This window comes from Clinocottus analis, unplaced genomic scaffold (assembly GCF_023055335.1).
Source record: "Clinocottus analis isolate CAN_PGR_092001 unplaced genomic scaffold, fCliAna1.0.p SCAF_19, whole genome shotgun sequence".
Taxonomy (NCBI): domain Eukaryota; kingdom Metazoa; phylum Chordata; class Actinopteri; order Perciformes; family Cottidae; genus Clinocottus; species Clinocottus analis.
This window is the reverse complement of record NW_027175920.1, coordinates 9512520-9536324: the sequence shown is the minus strand read 5'-3', so window position 1 is coordinate 9536324 and position 23805 is coordinate 9512520. Positions and strand designations below refer to the sequence as shown.

The following is a 23805-nucleotide window of genomic DNA, read 5'->3' as shown; positions in this document are numbered from 1 at the left end:
TGGCTGTCAGCGCAGGTTTGTCCACTCGAGACGGTGTCGGCGGGCTTGTATCCTGTTCGTTCAGAGCTACGATGCTGAGTCTTTACGGTGAAAGGGCTCTGTTCTCGCAGATAAAATGCACTTGATTTTTTTTTTCACTGAGGGCCCGTCAGAATCCTTACAGCAATTATGGGACTCATGCATGAAAGAATGTGCATGGCCTTGTTCACATGACTGTCACACACTGAAAAATGGGGGTTATGAAGGAAAAAGGGATTGCATGGTGGGCTCACCAGCCCATAGGCTTCTTGCTCTTTTTTTTTTCTTCTTTCTTTTCTTTCTCAGGCTGTCCACAGCACGAAAGAAAGCGGTCTCCAGGGATTTCCATGGAGAGTAGACGAGGCAGAGAGAAGGCGAGCTTTAGCTAGCTTGTCTCCTGAAGGCAGGGGCTACCGAGTGGGCCATCGGACGTGAACGCTGTGCGTCCGAGGGGCAAGTGACTGGCAGCTTAATCTGACTCATGTGGTATTTAAGTGCGGAAGTCCTTTTGCCTAGCAGGAGACGAGGCCCAAGGAAAACAGATGGCATTTTATTGTTTTCCAGTGCAACGGACTGAAGGAGCAGAAGCAATTCTGGGCAGTGATGAAGAGGGAGGAAGTTTTTGTTTTTTTTTTGGAAGAGGAAAAAAAAAAGCAAGAAAGTTTAAGCTTAGCTGGTGAGGCGCAAACCCATATGGTTTTGCTTTGGGCTTTCCGAGAGGCTGCAGCATTAAGACAGCGCGGCGAGAGCGGCGCTTTTTGTTTGGGCTGTTCGGCAGCGACGTGGAAAACTGTGGCTGGTGTGTTTGCACTCTGTGCGAGATGTGTTGGCCTTGCGAAAGAGCTGCGGATATTTTATTTACACGCGCAGATTTTATTTGGCAAGTGTCTGCTGAGAATTGAGAAAAACATAAACAGAGAGCGGCTCGTCCCGCCACCAAACAGAACTGCCTGCAGTACCAGCGGGTTCTGACATTGAACGGAGGGTTGCTGTCGTAAACAGCTGCAGAAAAGGCAATCCATAAAGGCAGAACATAAAGCGTCAAATGTATTTTCTCGGTCAATCCGCTCGTGAGTTATTGGCAAAGCTGTTTACAACATCCAGACCTTAATGTTCCTGAAGCGCACATTGTCAGTGCCACGTCCCTGAGCCATGGACCTCTGGGCTTTCACGGACATGCTGATGAGAGAAGGCACCTTCCCTCACGGGGCGTTGAAGAGCCCAACCTGATGGACCTGGCAGGATGGATGGACCGCATTGAGGCAAGGTTCCATGTCCTTTCCACAAGGGAAGTGTCAGGCGGTCTCCTTATTGCGCCACGTCTGCCTAACCCCTTTTCAGCGAATGGTGACAGTGATTTAGTAGCCTGAACGCATGGAACGTCACGGAGAGCGAGTGTGTGTGTGTGTGTGTGTGTGTGTGTGTGTGTGTGTGTGTGTGTGTGTGTGTGTGTGTGTGTGTGTGTGTGTGTGTGTGTGTGTGTGTGTGTGTGTGTGTGTGAGAGAGAGAGAGAGAGATCAGTATGTCCACAGAAACACGCCTGCTTTCACCTTCAGGTGAACATCAATAACGCATTTTGTCATCAAGGTATGTTTGTAATGGCAAGAGGGTGAAGGGAGTTCAACCCTTCTGGGAGAGGCCGCAGGGCAGCATTTCACAACCTGCCATCACTCGCTCTCAAAATGGCACCTTGCCACCAACCTTCAAAGCTGTGACTGCCTTGTTGCTTTTCTTTTTTCTTCTTCTTTTTTTTTTGCAATTCATCCTGTACGAAACAGAGATGCCCTCAGATTGGGATCTTCACCGCACTGCACAGGGTCACAGGGATCAGCAGAGATGTGTGTTGTTGTTCGCTTGTGCCCTTTTCAGTCATTTTTTTTTTTTTTACGACGGTTTAATAAGTGGGTGTGGTCCGTCACCTTGAATACTGGCAGAGAAACTGGCATTTAGACACGCACAAACAATGCTGCAGCTGACTGCCAACTCTTAGGGTGGCATATTGCAGCGTCACTCCATACACAGTATGTTTTTGTCTGGGCACTTTTTATTTTGTGAACCCATGCTCAGACCCCAGCGATGGGCCCCGGCTTGTTTGGAGAGGGGAATTATTAGCCTGGAGGCATCAGTCAGAGTACTGTACACCGGTTTGGTTTGACACTAAATCCCCAAACAAGGGTCTGTGTACACGGCAAAGCCCACTTGGATGAACAAAGCACGGCAGACTGAAAAGATCCAGGCAGTGTCATTGATTCATCAGGGCTTAGAGGAGACAGCTGATTGCAGATATTGTGACATGGGGACCGTAATCTCCCTATCAATAATTACAGTCTCCCCCGTGTCTGCCCTGTTATATGTACACACACACACACACACACCTACACACCTACACACACACACACACACACAGGGGTGCTTGTGAGATCCAAACAGTTCAGGTTAAAGGGGGGTTCGTCCCTCTAAAATATTCATAGCTTCTTCATTTAAATCAATTCGGCTCTCCGGGCGCAGTCGAGCGTCAACTGTCAGAAATTGAGCTGGGCCTGTTGTAATCACTTCTTTACTTATCTCTACAGATGGCTCGCTCGCAATGGGCTCTGCATGGCTAGCTCACCAGCACATTGAGAGAGGGCTCTATATCTCTCTCCCCCCCCCCTCTCTCTCTCTCTCTCCGCTTCCCATCTTCCGCCCCCTATCTCCATGTTTCATCTCCACCCTCTCATAATGGAACACACATAAATTCATCGGGGTATTGAACCAGGTACATTCATCACCCCCGAATTCATCTGTGAGGCATTTTCATTCCCAAAGTGTCTCCTTTCTCTCTCCCACTTTATCTCTCTCTGTTCCCCGTCTCCGTGGTGGCATTCACCGCATGGCGAGCCTGAGCCAGGCGGTCAGTGTCACGATTAATCTTTAATGTTCGCCCGCCCTAATTTTTCCTCATATTTTACAAGATTTCCTGCCCGCCAACCCCCCTTTTTGCCAACACCCGCTATATATAGAGTTATTGCATAGTGTTTCCTTGTTTCATCAGGACCACTGTCGGCCTCTGCTGTGCTGTTAGTCTCTCTCTCTCTCTCTCTCTCTCTCTCTCTCTCTCTCTCTCTCTCTCTCTCTCTCTGTCTCTCTCTGTCTCTCTCTCTCTCTCTCTCTCTCTGTCTCTCTCCAACCTACCCATCCCCTGTCTCCCTCTGGGGATCTGCATTAACCCCACATGGATGACAACTGTGTACACCTCGAGTAGTTCACACACAAACACAACACAAAGGAATGCCCTCCTATTTAGAGAGTGGGACAGCCGAGAAAATAGGGTAGAGGTTAGTCGGCTAAAAATACAAGAGCCCGGCCGGGCTTCTGCCGTCTGAGCAAAAAATAGCACCGTGTTGCTGCCGCCTCAGTCAGCTGTGTTAACTACGGAGCAACAGAGAGCGCTCTGCACCGGCTCAGGCTTTGTGTTTCACGCACGGAAGAAAAGGAGCTCTGCGCGCACACAAAAACAAAGTCCCCTCGGCCGCAATCATGCGTTTTAATCAGATAGCACGGCAGTTTTTAAGCTAGAGAAGATGTCTCAGTATGTCAGATGATCTCATTGGGGTTAACAACTGGAGTCCTTATTTGCCTGCCTTTCATAAAACCCGGCGTTGGTGTCTTTATCTCGCCTCCAGGGTGCGCGCAGGGCAAGTTGGGAGGAAGTCCTTTCTGTAGGTCTTGATTTATGGAAGCTTCTCTCTGAAGTAACTTTAGATATCCACATTGTGTATCTCCTCCTCTTTGCTTCTCTCGCATGTCATCCCGGCCCAGCCGGGCTCAATCTGGTCCCACTTAGTGACAGAGGAGCTCGGTCCGTCTGGACGCCACTGTCTGATCTTTCCCACAGCCCCTCTGAATCATTTCATATTCATTACGTGTCTGGCTGGAGCCCGGCCTCTGACATTTGACTCTTAAAGGCCCACCTGGGACCGGGACGAAATAGACTTCCAACAGTGTGGCGGAGGTGGGAAGGGAGAGTGTAGTGCTGCATAGTGACGGATAGGACGGCATGTTCGACTGACCGCTCGGGTTACGGGCCGCCTCTTCCCTCTAACCCTGTTTGTGATATTAGCATTGTGTGAACTGAGGGATGTGCCGTCGCTGAGCGGCCCCGGACATGTGGAGGTTAATAGAGGTGAGTGAGAAGGCGCTGAGACAACTGGATGGTGTTTGTTATGATTAGAGCCACCTTGTGTTGGAAGGGACGCTCTTCATTTCACACAGACGTATGGTCTGACCTTCACTGCGACCTGTAGTTTCTTATCAGAGCCATTGTTAGTGAAGTACCTTGGTTGAGAGTGAGAGAGACAGACAGAGAGAGAGAGAGAGAGAGACAGACAGACAGAGAGAGAGACAGTTGCTTGGTAGATAGCACAGTAATTAAGTGGTCATGTCAAGTGCTGAGGAGTACTCATTGTTCTGGGGAAAATAAATATGTCACGAGCCTCTTTGCTGCAGGTTACTGGTTGAGTTGGCGGTTCATTCCCAGAGACGACGCACTGGGAGAGTAACTGATATAAAAGCCCTCAGGTTGACATGGGCTCCTCTCTCTGGATGAAACCAAACACATAAATGCCTTTTCCTCATTCCTAGTCATCTCTTTTTTTAAAAAAAGCTCTGCCGGCCCGGATGTTCCTTCAGATTTGGGAGGCGGGTTGGCTTGTAGGGAAATATGCAGCCGTGCAGCACTTAAGACCGAGAGGGCACATTCTGTTATTCCATGACATTTTTAACAGCAACCCGAGGAAAGCTTTTCATAGTAGGCCCGAAAAGACAAAGGGCGCGTAGGGAAGGGAGGAGCAGGAGAGTCATTTGTTCAACAGTTCTGCTTAAGGATGCGATTAGACCTTAGTCTGAATTATGTGTTTTGTTTCCGTTTCACAGTGGCGCTTTTGCTCGCCTTCCACCAAAGTCTTCAAGTTATTGTCTGGAGGCTTTCTATTACACACAAACACATCTTTGTTTGGTGCTCTAAATGATAGCGCTGCGATCAAAGAGATGACATCAGAAGCACAGGAGCCCTTTGACAGCCCCTCCGCCCCCCATCCCTCTGTTTCAGCACCTGCTGGGGAGCTGCCTAATGGAAAAGGTGACAACAGTTAGAAGCAGAGTCCTGACGTCGCACCGGTTGGCGCCCCGTGGTCACTAGTGACCACCGGCCCGAGCCGCGACACCGGCACTGTTGCCGCCGTGGCGGTTTCACAATAGAGCTGGATTATTGTGTCTGGGCTGTCAGCACCTCTCAGCCGAAAGAAAACGAGAGGGAGGGAAGTGGAGAGAGAGAGAGAGAGAAAGATCTCAGACACCGGGAGAGGGAGGGAGGGGGGTCTCCGGGAGCGCTGGCATTTTCAAACAATAATCTCTGTTGGAGCCTTTCAGGGGGTTTAGTGTCATTTTTGGCCTCTGGATTTCTGCCCTTGCTCCGCTTTGAACAAAAAGCAGTGGAGGGCGAATGGAAAGGAACAGAAAGAAGAAATCCGGCAAGGCAGACATCAGAGGGAGAGGCTTTGCTGGGTGACTGATATTATTAGTGTTCGAGTGCGACTGATGGAGTCTTGGCCTGCATCCAATGGCTGCCAACAGGCATTTTTGAGTCTGTTACCAAATGACCTATATCCCGTCCTATTTAGCACATTACAGCGTTTGTCTTTATCGGGCAATCTCGTCTCTTGTTTCCTTATGTTGTATAATATGTCATGGCGAGACAAAAGCCCCATTCTTCAGCAGTTTTTTAACAATTCACCTTAATGTGTGTGGCCCAGTCGTCTCGGTAAAAACCCGTTTCCACTCACCAGCCTCATCCCGTTTTAGCTTGCACAAAAATGTCGCCTTTTCTGCTATAGAGACGTTACACAGTGAGGGCAGACAGATGGCAGCTTAAGCTAACCGGTGCTTTTTACTGAGTACCTTTGCGTGCAAAGCTGCATGGCTGACCAAATGTTCTCCTCCTGGCTACAAGCAAGAGTGGCAATGCTAATCTCCTCTGCCCCGTGTGAATTATGGATTGGATGTAATGCAGCGATTAGACACGCACCTACACACACGTCACTCTGGTGCAGTGCTGACCAGCCAGCTTCCCTTCTGCAGTCATCGAGGGTTTCCCCCGAGCTGCCCGAGCTAACCTCCAGCGCTGCCGCCAAATCGGCTCCCCAGCCTCGTCTTCCCCTCAAGCCTTTCATGGCTGTAATTCCAAAACGCCAGGGAGAGAGATGCATGGGAATCTTGGTCAGCTGACTTTCAAGAAAGAGGAAGGGAAGGAGGAACTACAGCAGGGTTAAAGCCCTCTCACCCCCAAACACCTTCTTTAAAGCCTGCTGGGATGCTCCTCGGGCTTGACATACCCAACCCCACCTGTCCTCGTTGCTCAACGGGAAGCTCCTTCACTGGCTTCCCCTGAGCTGGCCTACTTGGGTCCGTTTGATCTCATTGTGGAAGCAAGTGAGCTCGCCCGCTGCCTGGCAGGCGGAGAGCTCCTTGATGCTGAGGGTTGGGGAGGTGGAGCAGGCTTCAGTGGTGAGGCTTAATAACTGTATTAACACCGGTGGCTCCCACAGGACCCACGCCTACACAGCAGAGGGGGGAAGTGTGTGTCTGTGTGTGTGTGTGTGTGTGTGTAGGAGGGGGGTTCCATACAGCTGCCTTCTCACCCTTTGAATGCTCTGCCCTAATTTCCTTTTTTTTCTTCTCCCGCGCTCTTTTTTTTTCAGCTCAGTTTTTCAATTCGGTGCGCTTTATGAATCAAGATGTCTCGTTTTCTCACTACGCTGCCAAACAGTTTCTCTCTTATCAGTTTCTCACAAGCCCCGTGGCAGCCCGTTAACGCTCCATCTCTTCATTTTTTTCTCTTCTTATTTGTCTCTTCTCTGATCGTCAGTCCGCTTTCCCCTCCCTGTCGTTTATTTGTTTGTGTCATCACAGATTGACAGTAGTATTGTCGTTCCATCCCAACGCCCCCCTCATCACATTAAACAAGTTGGCTTCCAGATGTGTACTACAACAAATCGACTAAATGAAAAGTACGGTACTCTTTCCTCACCTGTGTGTGTCGCTATTCATGACAGGTCCCCTTATCCCTTGAATTATACATTGGAAACTATTGAATAATTGATAGGCCCCACTTAGTCTAATGGACAGAGTTAACTGGGAGAGGAGTGCGTTCCTACTTGCAGAGGAACTGGGTCGTCATAAACGGCACCTAGTCACCCCCAGGGCCATAATGAGGCCCCGGTCACAAGGCAGAGACGGAGCAGTCGACAGAGGCCAGCTGGGGTTAACTGGACCCCAGAGGGAAAGAGGACAAGAGGGAGAAGCGGGACCATTAACACCAGGCTCACCTGAGGGCTCGGCTCACGTTACTTCCGATCATTTTTTTGGCAGGCCTGCTTACTCGTGTATGGATAGAAGGCAAGCACGGCTCTGTGACTGGCTGCATGCAAACATATTCACACACATGCACTTACTGATGGAGGAGGCACGCTTATTACACATGGATGCACAGAGTATTTTCCATGCAAGCGTTCCTTATAAATTATGATCTGTTCTGGCATATGGAGCACATGCAGCTGCTGGCTTTTACAGTTGCAAACAAAGACTGTCCATTAAATCCTTACATCAAGGGTGTATTTGAAGCTTCGTAATGTTCCCTCTCACCTATAGGCTTATGAAGCTTTAGTCATGATCTTGAGTTGCTGATGAATAGTGGTGCAATGGACCATAAAATCTGGATCCGCACGACATATTCAAAATGCTTTGATGATCATATTGGTAGATACTGATGCCTTTGTTGTTTAGGTAGAGCAGCTGGTATAAAAGTATTTATATATTTTTTATTATTATTCCAACTGCTCTGACGTCATTGAAAAATACAAAGTCTTATCCTTTTATGTGTTTGTTTTTTTGTTGTTGTAAAAACACACAAAATTGTATTTTATGGATTAAAGCAAATCAGGACATTAGTAGTTTTAATGATGTATTATACGCTGCTTACAGCTAATGTAAACAGCTTATAATTCATCTCTGCTGCTCCTTCAAACAACTGGATCTATTCAAGCTCCCAACGCTACATTTTACCAGATTACGCGTAAACACATCGTGAAAACGCGATAATGCACCTTCGCCTCCTACAAGTTTGCACTGAGCCTTTGTTCTCCTTGTCAGTTTAAACACGGACGGGTTGTTTACGATGCAACGGTATCAGAGAGAAGCATAAATGCTGCATATTTGACTAAAGATTGGCTGATAACGATCGTCAATAAAACTTTATTGCACACTGTGGGGGTTAACGTTAGACTGTTTCATTAATCCGCGGGTGCTGTGAGGGGGGGTTTGTTACACTGTGACGGATGAATGACAACCATGACATTACATCTGAAATAGTATGTTAAAAATAACTGCATCCTTTCAATCATGTTTGTCGTATAAAACAAGGCATTGTCGGGTGAGATCAATGTTCTCACTAAAACCAGTCTTCTGACTGGTGGACAGCCGCACCACAGGAAATAGTGTGCGTTTTTTGTGTGTGCTTCATGATCAAATGGCTCCCCCCGGGCTACATCGAAAGGTCAGGGATCCATGCAGGAAATTAGTGTCTGTGGAAGCATAGACAACACACACACACACACACACACACACACACACACACACAGAGAGAGAGAAACAGAGATTTGGGTAGTAGAAAAGCACAACCAATACCCGAGGAAGCCAAACATGTCCTTCATTAAATTCTAGTAACATCCCACTGCGCTCCCTTGATGACGCTGCCTGCTTTCATCAGCCATTTTTCCTAAGCACAGAGCTAACTTAACCTCGCGGTGCCATCAACAAGCATCTCACTTATAATTTTTTATATTTTTTTGCATTAACGCTGACACTAAAGACAAATGAGTCTGCCTCTCCCCGCCCACCCGCTCTCCCTTCGCTCTGCCCAAATCTTCCACTAAGGAGCCCCTTGACGGCGTACATCAGACGGCTGAATCAAATGTGTGTCATCAGTCATCATTAGGGGGCATGAGCAGGGAAGCAGCGGCTGGCCGTTCAGTGATGAGCCGAAAGGCCCCGACACATCGGGCCAACGGGCGGTCGACTGCCAATTTCGGTGCCGCCGGAGCGTCTGTGGCCCTCATTTTTGCGGCGTGCCCCGCCTGCACTGTTGGCACTAGTTTTTACTTGTCGGTGGCGGAGCCCCTCGGTGGGAGAGGGTACTCCGATTGGCTGTTCAGCTTAAGTGAATCAGTGCATGAGAAGAGATCTCATTTTTCATCTTCATGTCATCTGATCATTCCAATACACGGATAATTTCACACGGCAGCTGGAATGAAACCAAGTGTGGCGTTGGAGCGGTGTGAAAATGGGAGGCAATGTATCTTAAGAACGGCTCGTATATCTGCAGGCCCGTGTCTCCTGGTTTCCCTTTTTGAAAGAGAAGTACAGACTGCCGCTACCTGCTGGTATGGAGCCTTATTTCCTCTCACGAAGGTACAGAACGTTCCTGCTAGTTGTAGCTTTTGTCGCTTTGGTGTGTCTTGGCCTTACGGTGATTGAAGCCCCAGACTGTCACCCACCCTGGATTCATCCGCCAAGGTTGTTCGACAAAAAGCAGTTGCAGAATCCACAGCATGAATTCCATAAGTGAATGAACGATTGGTTGTTTTCTGCCTAATCAATGTGTTTTCCTCTGCGTCTGGCTATTCTAAATATGTCAGCTGTCTCCTCGGGGTCTTTAGGCCATTTTAACCCCTGTGATGACCTGGTAACCTCCTTGGGTCCCGGCATCATTGAGCTCTTTAACAGACTAGTGACAGGATAATGACCCGCTTGCTGCATCTTCTAGTCCACGTCCTCGCAAATACCTCCACTTACATCCACGATAATATGCTTTTACCTCTTAACCTGACATTTGTACTGTGAGCTAATTTATGAAGGGAACTGCCGTCATTACGGGTTTCAGGTACAGTAGAGGAATGCACGTAAACCTGCTGAGGCTGGAGGGCGGATGTAAATTACAAGTGAGTTCAACTATTAGCTCGAGCGCCCGTTGACGAGTACATGAAGTGACAAACCTAAATGGGTGTCTGGGATTGAAGAGAAAGGGCCCGGCGAGGGAGGCGCATCATTTGGCATTGCTGAAACACACTCAACCACTGGAGCCTCGTAGACGCTGCACTCGCGACCTCTCCCCCACTTCCACAGCCGTGCTCCTGCTCTGAAGTTAAGAAGGCCAGACCCTCGTAATCTATTCCCCTTGTGATTGACCATTGTGTTGTCCACACACAGAGAGAGAGAGAGGAGGGGAAAGGGAGAACATGAGTGGAGAGAGGCAGTTTAACATGACAAAGCCTCTCCCCGGTGATCCTCTCTTCTCCTCCCCAGATCCTCATGAGCCTCTTCTCTTTCTCCCCTCTCTCTTGATCCCTTGTAGCCCCCTTTTGCCTCTCCACCTCCTCCTGGCCTCTCCGCGTCCACTTCAGCCCTCTAATGCAAATAGCCCTTTGCCCTCTCCATATTTATGACCCGCTTCCTCCACTGTTAAATATGCGCTTAAGGAAACGAAGGGCCTTGAAAGCTGCCAGTCACATTGGATTAGCGAGTATCAATGGGTAGATAACCTCTCTGTTAGAGTGAGTGAAGAGCAAACACTTGAGCATAAGCATTCATGAGGCTCTTTTGGCCTTTTAAGCACTGAGAGGCACCGTGTGTGGCACTCGGCTCAATAAAGATGAATAGGTGTTGATTAATGAGTATGGATGTCATTTCAGCACAGGCGGACAGAAATCATGATCTACGTGACACTTTGCCGTATTTCTTCTCCCGTGATGGTTTTCAGTGAAACATTGCTCATGGTCTCCCACTAATGAACTCATATCTGCACAATATGTTCAACGACAATGCTCTCAAAAGGCGTACGACCCCTTTTCTGTTTTACTGTCTTTGTATTTTTTTCCAGCACTGTGTGATTATTGCCTCGAGGTCACAGGAAGACATTCTGACCCTCGGACTTATTACTGGGCACTTGTTATGTCGTTGACAATCTTTTTTTTTTTTTACGTGAATGTAAAGAATAGATTGGTTGTTGCGCTCCTTCCAAGCGGCTGTGACAAAGGAGCATCAACCACATGACTCGAATGCTAACCATGACGGCTTTTGTTAGGCGGAACGGTGGCTTTCTGGATTGTCCAGGTCCCGGGTTTAGTGTTGCTCCGGCACCCTCCTGGCTCCTACTATGCATGAGTGCAGTTTCCTATAACAGAAGGGAAGAAGCATGCAAACAGTCACCCACTCGCACACAATTCTATAATTAACCAAAGCAGGCACTCTGTAAACTCGAGGCTTTATGTTTCATGAGGCCATTTTCACAGTCGGAGCGGGAACATTAAAGACCAGTTTGTGAAAGCCTGCGGTTTCACTCTTGGTTGTGCGTTTGTGCGTCCGTGTTGTGAGCCAATGATGACCTTGATCTTGAATTACGTGCCATCAGGTGTCGCAGCTGTAAATCACTCAAGGACGGGTTTATTCATTTACTTTGAGAGTTGATAAAGGGAGGTTACGCCGCGGTTGCATCATCTCCCTTTCCCTTGCCGAAGAAGGTCACGAGAAGCATACGTGCCCGACTTTTATCTGTGGGCCAGCGTTTGAAACGTTCGTCTCTTTCTCCTCAGAAGTCCTCTCCCCCGCTCTGTCTTGATCGGCCGTCGTCTCTTGCCCTCCCTCTGTCTCCTAATGTGGGTCAGTGGTGTCGCTCAGCTGATAGTGTACAGCTGCGGGGTGCGTGAGATTTATCGGAAACCTAAATTCAAGCACAATGGCAGATCCCCTGTGGGAAATGTGGATTATCCAATGGAAAAGGCTCGTGAATCATAGGCCCACTACTCTCCATTCAGCTTGCCTCGCTGCCTTTAGCTGGTTGCAGTGTAGGAGCCACTAATGCATAGTGGTGGGAATCACCAGAGGTCCCGCGATACAATATTGTCCCGATACTTAAGTCCCGATACGATATTATCGTGATACATTGAGTATTGTGATATATTGCGATTATTTTCTTTTTTTCAACCGCAAATTGTCCCCAAATGAAAACTTTGTCAACAAAAAATTAATTGATTTCACTATTCTAGGACCAAAACCTTTAGAATTGATTAAATAGAAGATCAATACTTGGCTTTTGTGTATCGATACAATATCGCCACGCACCCCCCCCCCCCCGCCCCCCCCACGACCCATACTCATGCACACATACAGGTTGACAGAAATATGTACCTGCCATGTACCAACAGTACGTTCAGAAACCTCTGTGAATCACACACACGCACACTCACACACACACTCTATCATTGGATATCATGTTAAGGTGTGTTCCTGCCTGCATCTTAGCACGGCACCCACTGTGCCTGTCCACATGCTGGCATCCTGTGGTCGTGACATTGGCTGCTTTTTGCCCCCTTGTGCCCACCATGATGTTTCACACCATCAGCTCATGCCAAATTTCTCCAGTCACCCCGGGGCGGGTGCCAATTCGAATAGTCCCACTGTCAGTCAGCAGGCATCGGCAGCTGCAGGGTAGAGTTACACCGTGTTACTCAGGGTTGCAAGGGAGCGTTGTTGCCAGGGAACTTGTGTTTCTCTCTGGCAAACTAGCTGTCTTTGGATGACTTTTATGTTTGTTTGTTTTTTTTACACAATTTAGATGTGCAAACATTGGTATTTCTCTTATAATTCAATTCTGTGCCTTGTGGTTAAGTGACTCATAATGCACTGTGTGAAAGGCTGGCATGAGGCTGCAAGCGCGCAGAGCAGCTACTATGGTGAACATGAAGTTGCTGCTAAAAGTCCAGCCCCGGCAGACCTCACCTTTGCCATCTGCTTGATCCCTTGCCGCCCCTCCCCCCTCCGCGCCCTAGTTTGTCCACACATGTTCTCAGTTCCGTCTCCATTTGCCAGGGCAGCAGTGATAGGAAAACCTGGTGTGTTGTTATTTCAGAGGCCTGGCAGCGTGGGGAGGGAAGTTATCTTGGGGCCCCTGGAGAAGGGCTCTGGAACGTGGTGGTGGGGGCCTCTGGGCTGATAAAAACCAGGCCTGGCCGAGACAGGAACACGCTGACGTTCACACGCACAGGCTGTCATGCACATGCAATACTCTGCATATCGCTCAGCATGCACTCAAGCTTGCAAGCAGGCAGATGCGCTCATTTGCGCGGGCCTGCACATTTCCTTCCGAAATAAGTACATTAAGTGTAATGTGTGTACATGCGTCCATACAGTCAGCTCCTCCTCAACTCACCGAGAGGCTAAGATGCCATGAATTACCGCTAAACTTTAAATCCGGCCCTCCGTTTCCTGGAATTGGGGAGGGATCGTCATTACAGCCAAGAAAGACTCCTTGCTCTGACCTGCTTTGCCTTTAGCCTCTGCTCTGACCATCATATATCACTCACGTGTGTGTGTGTGTGTGTGTTTTTCTTACTGTAACACTCTGGGCATTATCCATCAAATTGTGGTCTCGGAGCCAGTGTAGCCTTCAAACGTACTTCTCAGTCCTTAAAGAACTCAGGCTGTCACATAAATTTCTGCTCTCTCTGCAAAACTGGAATATCTGCACTGGTAGCAAAACAGCAGGCTGTCATTGCTCTGAAATGTGGACCACAACAAACTCTCCTAAGTGGAAGTGATGTGTCATGCGCCGCTGAAAATTATATTAGAATTCCGATTAAGCTCTCAGTTTGATCCATGCCCTTCCTTCCTTTACACTATGCGCACCATGATGACAGATGTATGAATAGACTAAAATAGCATGACTATGTTCCACCAACCAGATACCATGTCGGACCTTGGTATTTCCAAAAATGGTGGTATTGCGCAACACTGCAAGATTGTTCCCATTATTTAACTTTGGAAATTTTGAGACTTATTATTACTGGCAGTGCCCTGTATCTAAATGCATCCTCCCCCTTTCTCTCCGTCTCTCTCCACATTGAGACGGTAGACTGCAAGCTAGACATGCTGCAGCTTAAGGGGAGCACAACCAGGCGGGAGGATCCTCGCTAATCCCCCTAACTCGCACGCACGCGGATTCGTATGCCATCCTATCAAAATGCATGAATGGAGTGGGAGTCGGGACAAATGGACTACTAGCGTGGCAAAATTCTGAACAAAAAGAAAACATCTCTAAGGCAATTAAATGATGCGAATGATCTCTTCAAGTGGAAGTTGAATCCGATACTGACATGCCTGTGTTGGATACTGTCGGATAGATTTAAAGGCCTTTTGCAGGCCCAAGTGTATCGATGAGCATCTTGAATCCCTTTTGGTGTGAAAGAGGGCTTCCTGTGGCTCGTGGGGAGCAATGGTACGGGGAGGATGTCCGACACGGTGAGTGGGATAGGTGGAAGGAGATGAAGGTGGAAAGTGGCGGGAGACGGCGGCTGGATTCAGTTACAGTGAATACAGGAGGCGTGAGGCTCGCTGTCTGCTCTCCTGCCCTGTGTTAACCTCCGCGGGCTCTCCTTCCTCTGTGTGTGTGTTTTCACTTATGCTTGTCCGCCCTGCCGCCAGGTTCCTCCCCCTCTCCCCTCCAATAACTGTTCACACTCCGTGTTTGAACACAAAACACACCCCACTGTCGCTTTCCTCCCAGCTGCCGGTCTGTGCGCGCCCGCTAGCATTTGATGGCCGCGGGCACGCACGCACCCCGGCTCGTATTCAGATGGCGTGCGCGGCTGTGCCGTCAGTAATCGGTGCGAAGGCGGTGAGCAGAGGCCCCCTCCATTTTCAGCAGAGATCTGTTATGACGCTTTGTTAGAGAATGGCAGGATTTCCCTGTTAGCAAGGAAATAGTCCCGTTTCCGCCTCCACTAATTAAAGAGTGCTGACAAAGCATTCCCCCGTGCGTGTGTGTGTGTGCGTCTGTCTGTCTGTGTGTGTGTGTGTGTTTGTGTCAGTCACTTTCCCTCCCTCTCACCCACTTTCCTAACTTGAAAACCAACACTAGCGTCTGAATATTTAGCAAAAGTCAAGCGCTATGCGTGAGTGATGCCCTTCTCTGCTCACGTGTTGGTCTGTTTCACTTCACATAAAAGCTCTTAAGTTTCTGCCAGTCGTTTTTATGGACATGCATGATCCACCGGCCCACAACTCCCAGGGTTTTGCGAGGCGGCCTCCATCCCCGAGGCGGTTCCAATAGCCATCCCACTTCATTATTTTAAGCAGACTTCAAAGTGAGACTCGGCGTAGCGGCCTGTGGCATGGTGGTCTGTGTGGTGTCTCCTCTCAGACACACTCGCTGCGTGGAAAGACAAATGGACCTCGATATGGTCTTCCATGTATCTTGCACTTGGCAAGCATGTGTGCATGCGCATGTCCAAATAACCTAATAGAAGCCAGGGGACACCGGAGGCAGTGACAGAGTAGGATTCAACAAAGTGGAAGACTCTGTCAAAGCCCTCCCTCTCCTCCTCCTCGTCCTCCATCCCCTCTGCCTTCCTTTTCTTCACTTCTCTCGTCCACAATCCAGGCAGCCAAGCAGCCAGCCTGCTAATGTAGTTAGCTCCCCCCTAATGATGGTGAAATCTCATTAATATGCTTCACAGCTGGGCCCAGTAACCAGTGGGGATGAAGGTAATCAAATCTCAGAGGACTAACCTAGAGCTGAACCTCAAGAACTGCTCAGCAGCACTGGGCCGAGACGGCAGAGTCTGGAGGCTTGATAATAGCCGGTGGGCTTGTGTGTGTGAGTGTGTGTGTGTGTGTGTCTCTTGGTCTGTGGTCTTGCAGTCTTTGAAGTACTGATGTTAGCCAGGCTATCTTATGTCACTATTACAGCTCAGGCCAGTTCATCATCAGAATAGATTTCATTTCAGTCTTGTGCATATTTGTCCATTTAAGTCCAGGCATGCTGTAATTGCTAATGGAGGAAGTGGCTTTGAGGGCGCGGCTTCTCTCTAAGTGCACTTGTGGCTCATGATGTATGCAAAGTGATTCTGAAGAGCGACATTACAGACCACTCACACTTGAACTTAATTAAATCATCTGTGCTTTGGCTCTGAGTTTGAAAACGCCACGCTACATTAAGCTATTTAGATATCGGGGCGGCTGCACACGCACACACTCTTGCACACAAACCCTGTGCGTTTATAATACTTGTCTGCAAATGGGAATATAAAAAGAGGGATCACAGTAAATTGAATGTCGGCACTTTGACTTATCGGTCATTCAGAATTAGTTTTATGAGAGAAATGCGTTGTTCATTCATGGCTAACTCACGCATTGTTTGGACGAATAAATAACGGCACAATTCCAAATTATGTAAAATGTAATGGATATTGTATACATCCATGTGTCAGAGCCAGAGGTCAGATGTGGAACAGACACACCCTCCTTCAAATGGACTTCCACGAGTTCTTCCCGTTCGTGTGCAGTAGATTCCTCATCAGTAACTCCTTACTGTTTCTCATCTCAACATTATTTTCAGGCTTGCAGGTTCCTGTTCCTGCATCCTTAAGCAAAGTGAAAAGTCATTGTCTATTCATGTTTCCTCCTCTTGGCTAAAGGAATGATATTCTAGCTGTAGTGCAAGTATTAGTTACCGTGGTGACTTTGCAGACTCTGGAGGGGGAAACCATGCCAGACACACACATTTCCAGTGTTAATATGTCGCAAGGATACTGAAGAGAGCTCTCCAGGCGAGCGTGAGTCAGTTCTTCCAGTGTTTGTGCGTATGCTTCCGTGGCTCGCACAATAGTCCGGCTTGTATGATAGTTGCTGTTGATCAGATCTTGGAAGCAGGCTGGTGTTGAATAATGCCGGCTGAAGGGCTAAGTAGCTCGGTCCTCTCCGCTGAGCCTCCCTGCCTCTCTGTCCACAGGCCTGCCATTGTTTTGCTCCATGCCTCAGCTTGACAGGCCTCCAGAAGCCAGCCATTGTAATTAATTACAGTTGCCAGCCCCCTCACAGTCTCTTGTCCTTGTGTCCCAGATTTTCATGGGTGCTCTCATTAAGCGTGTGTGTATTTATGTATATATACATATGTGTGTGTGTGTGTGTGTGTGTACAACCAACGAATTAAAAAAAAATGTTTTTAATGGCTGTAGAGTAAATGTAGGCATGGCTACAATTGTCATGTTTATGTGTTAGTGTGTCCGTGGTTTGGCACATCTGTTTGTCTCAGCGCTTCTACTGAAAGCAGCTTTAACGTGGATGAATAAGCTCTCCAGTCACACTAATAATGCAGGGCTGCATTCAGTCCGCATCGAGAGCGCAGTTAACTGTGAATGTTTTTTGTTTTTTTTTTCGCTAATGAGAAAATATGCCATGTTATGTAAGGCCTGCTCTGTTTAATGTGAATTTGTCTGACATGGAGAGCGTGGCCCAGTGGCGTGGGCAAAGGCGGCCCGTAATGACGCCAATAAAAGGGCAATGTGAAGCAAAGAAGTCTCGCTGTTTATCTCGCGCTTCATCCTGGCGGCTCACTTTGGGGCAGAAACCGTTGCACAAAAAGAGCATTTTGGAAAAAGGGCATCTTCTGACCGCTTTATCCATTTCTCTCCTTGATGGAAAATAGTATAATTCCTTTTTATGAGCGTGCGTCCACACATTCCTTCAAATGCATCGCTCCTTTCCTCTGAGAGTCACACTTTAGCTTCACACAAGTGGGTTCACAGTGCTCAGATTTTGGCGTTTTTCAAGGCTTTAAGGTGAATCCTGTCAGCTGTGTGTGCTTGTGGTTGTAATGTAGATTAATCTAAAAACACAAGGGTGCAACATGAGTGAAGTAATCCATACAGCATAAGCTTTGTCTCCTTGTTTGCGTGTGTACCATTTCTGTATCACTTCATCTGTATTGTATTTGCTCAAACACATCATAGTCTGTCTCGGCCACATCTTTGGCTTCTCGTGCCTGCCTTCATTCCTTTATCTCCACCCTCCATCATTGGAAAACTCTTTTTCTTCTTCCCACTCTCATGAAACTGCTTATACATTTTCTAAGCCTTAACCAAATAATCTCTGCTCAATAAGATAAAAAAAAAAAGCCTTCGGCATAAACAATAAGTGTCTCACTGGAGGCAGAGGTGGACTGTCTCCCTCAACACATATTGACCCATTTGCATCCAGAACTTAATAACGTTGTTGCTGGTGTCAAAGTGGCGGATGACATCTGGGCTTCACAAAATGAAATGTCTTTCATATCTCGGGCCTGATTGGGTGTCACTGATGGGTTTTGCAACTTGAGTTTTATTGCTCTTAGCCTAACTGTCTCCCGTCACTTGAAACCCACTCTGTGCTGTGTGTTTTCCTGACGGCGGAGATAACACACAGGCTCTGGCGCAGGCTGGATTTCAGTGTACCGTGCTTCTCTGTCTGTTACTTTGCTCCCAGGAGCCTTGAACCTATCTGGGCATCAGGTTGGTTTATTTTGGTTGTTCTGGATCTAATCTTCCTCTGCGCCATCTGCCGAATGTGTGTGTGTGTGGAGATTGGCAGGCTGAGATGAGCACACGGACACTATAAAAGGATCGGAAAGTGTGTGCGCGTGTGTGAGAAAAAGAGAGAGAGAGAGAGAAAGAGACGTAGCAAAACTTTATCCTGGTGTTATATTGTCCAGTGTGCAGTGCGATTAGAGCGGCTTGGTGTGTGTTGTGTCAGGACGAGGATTGTGTGTTCCCAGCTGTACTACATACCTGCTGAACCAGCCCAATCCGTTTAAATATTGATGGTTTATTTACACAGCGAGCTGCTTGTCAACCTCTCCAATCGCTCCTGTGTGGAGCTGATGATGCTGCGTGGACACACACATGCGTACAGTAGACCTGTGCTGGTTCGGAGGGAACCAGAAGAATGTCATTTCTAGTCAAAGCTCTTGAACATCTTATTGTGTAATGGCCATCATCACTGATGGTAGTGAAGTTGTCTTATTTTCTTCCATGTAAAACACGCCAGGCTTCCTCATGGTTTTGGTATTAAAAGCTAGTTACGAGTAGAAAACACGTGCCAGCTCAAAACGGCTCCATTTGGTTTCGACACTTATTTAGTCAGCCACAGGCCGCAGGGTGCAGCGCGCCGCTGTGAATGTGTGTTTTTATATTTGATTAAAGAGCTGTGTTTTGTAACACACAGGATATTGAGGTCAAAGTCCAATACATGTTACGTGACGGCCACAGCAGGTTACTTCCCTAGAATCCTGTACCGCCTCTGTTTATGATGCACAATCACACAAAACACGGGAGCCCGGCCTGCAAAGTGCTCACATGTTGTTTCATTTGTCACATTAGCGCTTATCAGATGAAGACGGAGCTTTTTCAGCCTCTCTCTGTTTACTGGTCTGATATTTAATAAGAGAGAATTAGTGATGCGTTTGGTTTCAGGGGTAAACAAGTTGTACAGATTATTGAGGAGTATGTTTAGCTTTGTATGCCCTACTTGTTGCTCGTGATTGGTACAGTGAGTGCATCCATATATTTCAATGTTTAAAAAAAAGACTGCGCCATGTAAATATAATTTTAAAAAAAGCACAATGCTGTGAATCAAAGGCAAATCTTTCTCTGAACCCCGCTGGCAAAGTGGCCCATCGCTGTAACACATAAACACACACCTCATGATTCTAGCAGTAAATAAAAATGTCTCTGCAGAAGCTGGTTTCATTGGTACATTGATGATTTGTGTGTGTGTGCGTGTGTGTGTGTAAGAAAGTGTTTCCTCTTTGAATATATATTCTTTTAAATGGCGACTCTGAACCTGATCAAGCAGTTGTTGTTGCTCTTTCATTGTTGTCCTTTCTTTTCTAAAACACGTTGTTAGAAAGGGAGTAAGTTCCCCTTCTGGTGATTTGTGCTGGATGTTGTGTAGCGGCAGTGTATCAGTCCGCACTGGGTCGCGCAAGATCATTGCGTGGACACATGAGAGCTGGTGCTTGTCCCGCTGATATTGATTAATGCCGCCTGTCTGTCAGCGCTCCATCTGATAGCGTTCACTGACCACGCTCTTGTTGCTCTTTCCTCTCCACAGCGATAGAGACCCAGAGTACCAGCTCGGAGGAGATAGTGCCAAGCCCGCCATCGCCTCCCCCGCCGCCCCGCGTCTACAAGCCCTGCTTTGTGTGCCAGGACAAGTCCTCAGGGTACCACTATGGTGTCAGCGCCTGCGAGGGCTGCAAGGTGAGACTTCCAGCCGTCCTCTGAATCTGCCAAGCGAGCAAGACGTTTCGCCAGTCTTTCAACCTCCGTGTGATCTGTAGAGGGAAATGTGCTCTCGGGTCTTCACGGGCTCAAGCTGAGATGATGAAAGTGATACGGCGCGTCATTTTGAGCGTTTCACGTCCTTTTGGGGGTTTTTCCAATGTTTAATGCTGGAATGTAAACATGCTAAATATGAGCTCGGGAGCATTTTTTTTTTATTGCCTTATCGACACGGAAACGGCCGAGCCGGCTGCATGGCCATGCCGTTATCAGCCGCAACCGTCGTCCGAGAGCAGTGCCGAGCGGCCGCCGTGAGCTAGCCACAGAGGAGCGCGCTAACATGCACTAAAAGCACACGCGGCCAACCCGGCTGTGTCAACAAAGCACGGAGAAGCTCTGACAGCAACACGCGCAGAGGTAGCGCTCCGGTGGACATTAATCCACTGGATCTTTACAGAGGAAATATTGGTGTCCCGTATGTCGCCCCGTTAATGTAGGAAATGAATCCGAATTGATCATTTACTGGCATCGGCTGCTGTATTGAATCGCCTAATCATCAATTTGACCTGGACAATGTGCGAAATCGGCTCTTTCAACACTTAAAAAAGCTGCAACCTCTATCGGCTCACGTTGTAAAACGAGATAACGCGTATGATGGACCTGCGTCTAATCATGTGCAGTATGTGAAATGTTGTCAGCCATGTGGGTTCACTCGTATCGGCTTTGCTGACGTGTCCACATCCCCGTCTGTTATCAATACAGCCATGTTATACAGGTGCTGAAGAGGCCTTATAGCCCCCATCGGCTCTGTTATCAGTTGGGAGTTGCTGTGTGCATGCATACATGCTCTCCTGCTAGGATGAGCAGCACTTTATCTCGCGTCTCCCAAGGCACAGAGCTAGAGATGTGTAAGCTCAGAGGTGGATAGAGATGAGACGGATGGATCTGTGGAATCTGATGTAATCGTACTGCCAGGTGCAAACCCTATAAATCCACAATGTCAACATTTCACGAACCACCCTGTTTTTTCTTTTGCGTGGCGATCACACCTTCTTGAATTTACCAGATAGGATGTCCAAAGTTGTAACGCAAACAGGAGTGTGTAGGTCCTCTTTGTTGTATCGTAACAACAGCCCTGTGCATAGCAAGAGGAGGTAGGGAGCAGTTGATGGCGGGCGGCAGGGTGCTGTTGGTGACCGGTGCCCGCTCGACCCCTTTGACTTATCGAGGCAACAGGAGGCAGCGGCAGTTAAATAAAAAAAGGACAGAAAGAAGCAGTACAGGAACTCAAGGGGAATGTAAAAGTGCAGACAAAATGATACAAAGATGGGAGAAACTGCAGGGAGTGAGATAGTGGGAGCGAGAGAGCAGACCGCTCTGAGAGGCATGAGCGGCTAAAAAGACAGACGTGGGGATGGTTGAAGGGGCAGCAGATCAGGCTGACTGGGTTCAGGGGCCAAGGCTGAACTCATTGACATCCAAAGAAAGACGGTCAGCGCAACAGAGCGCGCAAGGGAGGGAGGGAGGGAGAGAGGGAGGGAAGGAGGGAGGGAGGGAGGGAGAGGATAATGAGATGATGCACAAAGAAATGAAGATACAGGAAAGCGAGGGTATGTACGTACAAACACTTAACCCTTTAACACACAAACTCTCCGCATGCTCCATGAAACTGAACCTGGTCCCCCAAACGCAAAATAAAAACCGAACAAACAAAGTGAAGGCTGTTTTGTAGGGCGGCGAAAGTGCTGCTGGCTGTGAGTCCTGTAGAACCGTCGAATATTTTGTAATTGATTACCAAATATAAAATTTGTTCAATATGTTCTCGACTGCCGAGGCTTGACAAATCCTGAGTGTGTGTGTGTGTGTGAACTGAGAGAGTCTTGTCGAGATGATGTGTAGTGGGACGCCCCAATTATTTCCCTCACGTAATCGGGATCCTCGTCGCGTTTCTGCTCTAGCGTTTCTAAATACTTCCAGATTTTGTGTTTCTAATCAGGAGACGTGGCCGTGGGAATCCTTGCAATTTGTTTTCATGTGTATTAAAAAGCGTTGGTCTCAAAAGGTGTGCAGCAACTCTGCGGCCATTCCAAGCCCCAAAGTGCTGTTACTGTGTCCCCTTAACGCTGCTCCCCATCGTCTAATAGCATCTGATTAAATGGGGAAATACGCGAGATTATAACACTAAATCACAGCCCGTGGTGAGAGAGAGACTGTGTGTGTGTGTGTGTGTGTGAGTGTGTGACCGATATAGAAGTATGAAATTGGCTCTGTGGTAAACACAGCTCATATCGCCTCAGGCAGAGCCAATGGTTGTGCAGTTGTAAGTGGTCACCAGCGTTATTATTAACTGGTGTCTTCACATCTTGATATGAGGTTTCATAGCCGTAGACACAGGAGACGTTTAAAAAAACAAAACAGTCTGACACTTAAACAGATGTAAAATCTCCATAACAATGTGATAAACATAGATGGAGGGCGAACAATAAAAGCGCTGTAACCTTGAGTAATTAGTTGTTTCTCCTTAGCGATCACAGCTCAGAGATGAGCTTCTTGTGGATATTGTCCCCAATGTGCCAAAGTAGTTGTTGTTTTATCAGCCAGCAGTTAATTGCGCACTGCATATTAATTTAGAACAATGGCAATAACCGAACGTTAAAGCACCTCAGCTAAAATGGGAAAGCTTTAATCTGGGATTCATTTCACCGCGTCAGCGCCAACCTTCGAACGCGACAATTCAGCTGTTCAGCATCGTAATCGTCGGCGCAAACTATGAAAGCGTCCGAAGTTCAGCCGCTGGACACCCGCAGCGCTAATTTGAAAAATTCAGGAGGCCTTCTCCATATCTCTGACTTCAGAGGAGATGACTTGGCATAGCGCACTCAATAATTCAGCACTACAGGCATGTGAATGTATACGGTTGTCTCATCTGAGACTGGGGTAAGTTGAGGGTTAGCAGCGTCGGCTCTGCTGCAGCGCGCCAAACTACAAAGGCCTTTCCTGAGGGCTGTGGCGAACAGAGGAAACAGGAGGGAGATGTCGAGCTTTGCTTCTCGGAGACGGCTCATTCGTTTGTTGTTCAAGTTCTACCGCCCGCACATATACTCACCGCCATTGCACTCCTTTCCCCCTCCAGATATTAACACTTAAACATTAAATATGCATGCACACCCCCTCATGTTTATGTTTTTGTCTTGGAGGCACGGCAGGCAATCTCTCCTCCTGCTTTCTGCTGCTATGGAAGGGAAGCGACCATATTTCCAAAGTCCCCAACCGCCGCTTCTAGCGAGAATGTCCCCTATTTGCTGTGTTTTTCAGTCCTCTTACCAAGCATCCGTCTTTACTAATGTGTGGGCTGTCGCAATAGAGCTTCACACACACGCACATATAATACACGCACGCACGCACGCACATATACACGCATGCACGCAGCGGGAGGCTGGGAACGCACTCTTAATCTGGGCACAGTGTGAAAGTCACGTAAAAGAGGATTCCTGTGCTTCCCTCGCCAACCCCCGGACTCCCCCCTGCGTCCTTCTTAATAAAGCATTTCCTCACGCGCACACACACACATGCAAAGTAGAACGCACTGACACACCCCTCA

At 48.0% G+C, this 23805-nt stretch overlaps 1 protein-coding gene across 4 annotated transcripts in view; it reads left to right on the top strand.

Annotated features, from left to right (window-relative positions):
- raraa (retinoic acid receptor, alpha a) overlaps window positions 1-23805 on the top strand; it is a 130200-nt gene that overhangs the window by 95374 nt on the left and 11021 nt on the right. For all 4 annotated transcript variants that reach the window (XM_068582567.1, XM_068582566.1, XM_068582565.1 and 1 more), the window contains one exon: window positions 20035-20183. In XM_068582567.1, coding sequence (XP_068438668.1) covers window positions 20035-20183 — 149 coding nt within the window. The remainder of the gene's footprint in view (window positions 1-20034; window positions 20184-23805) is intronic.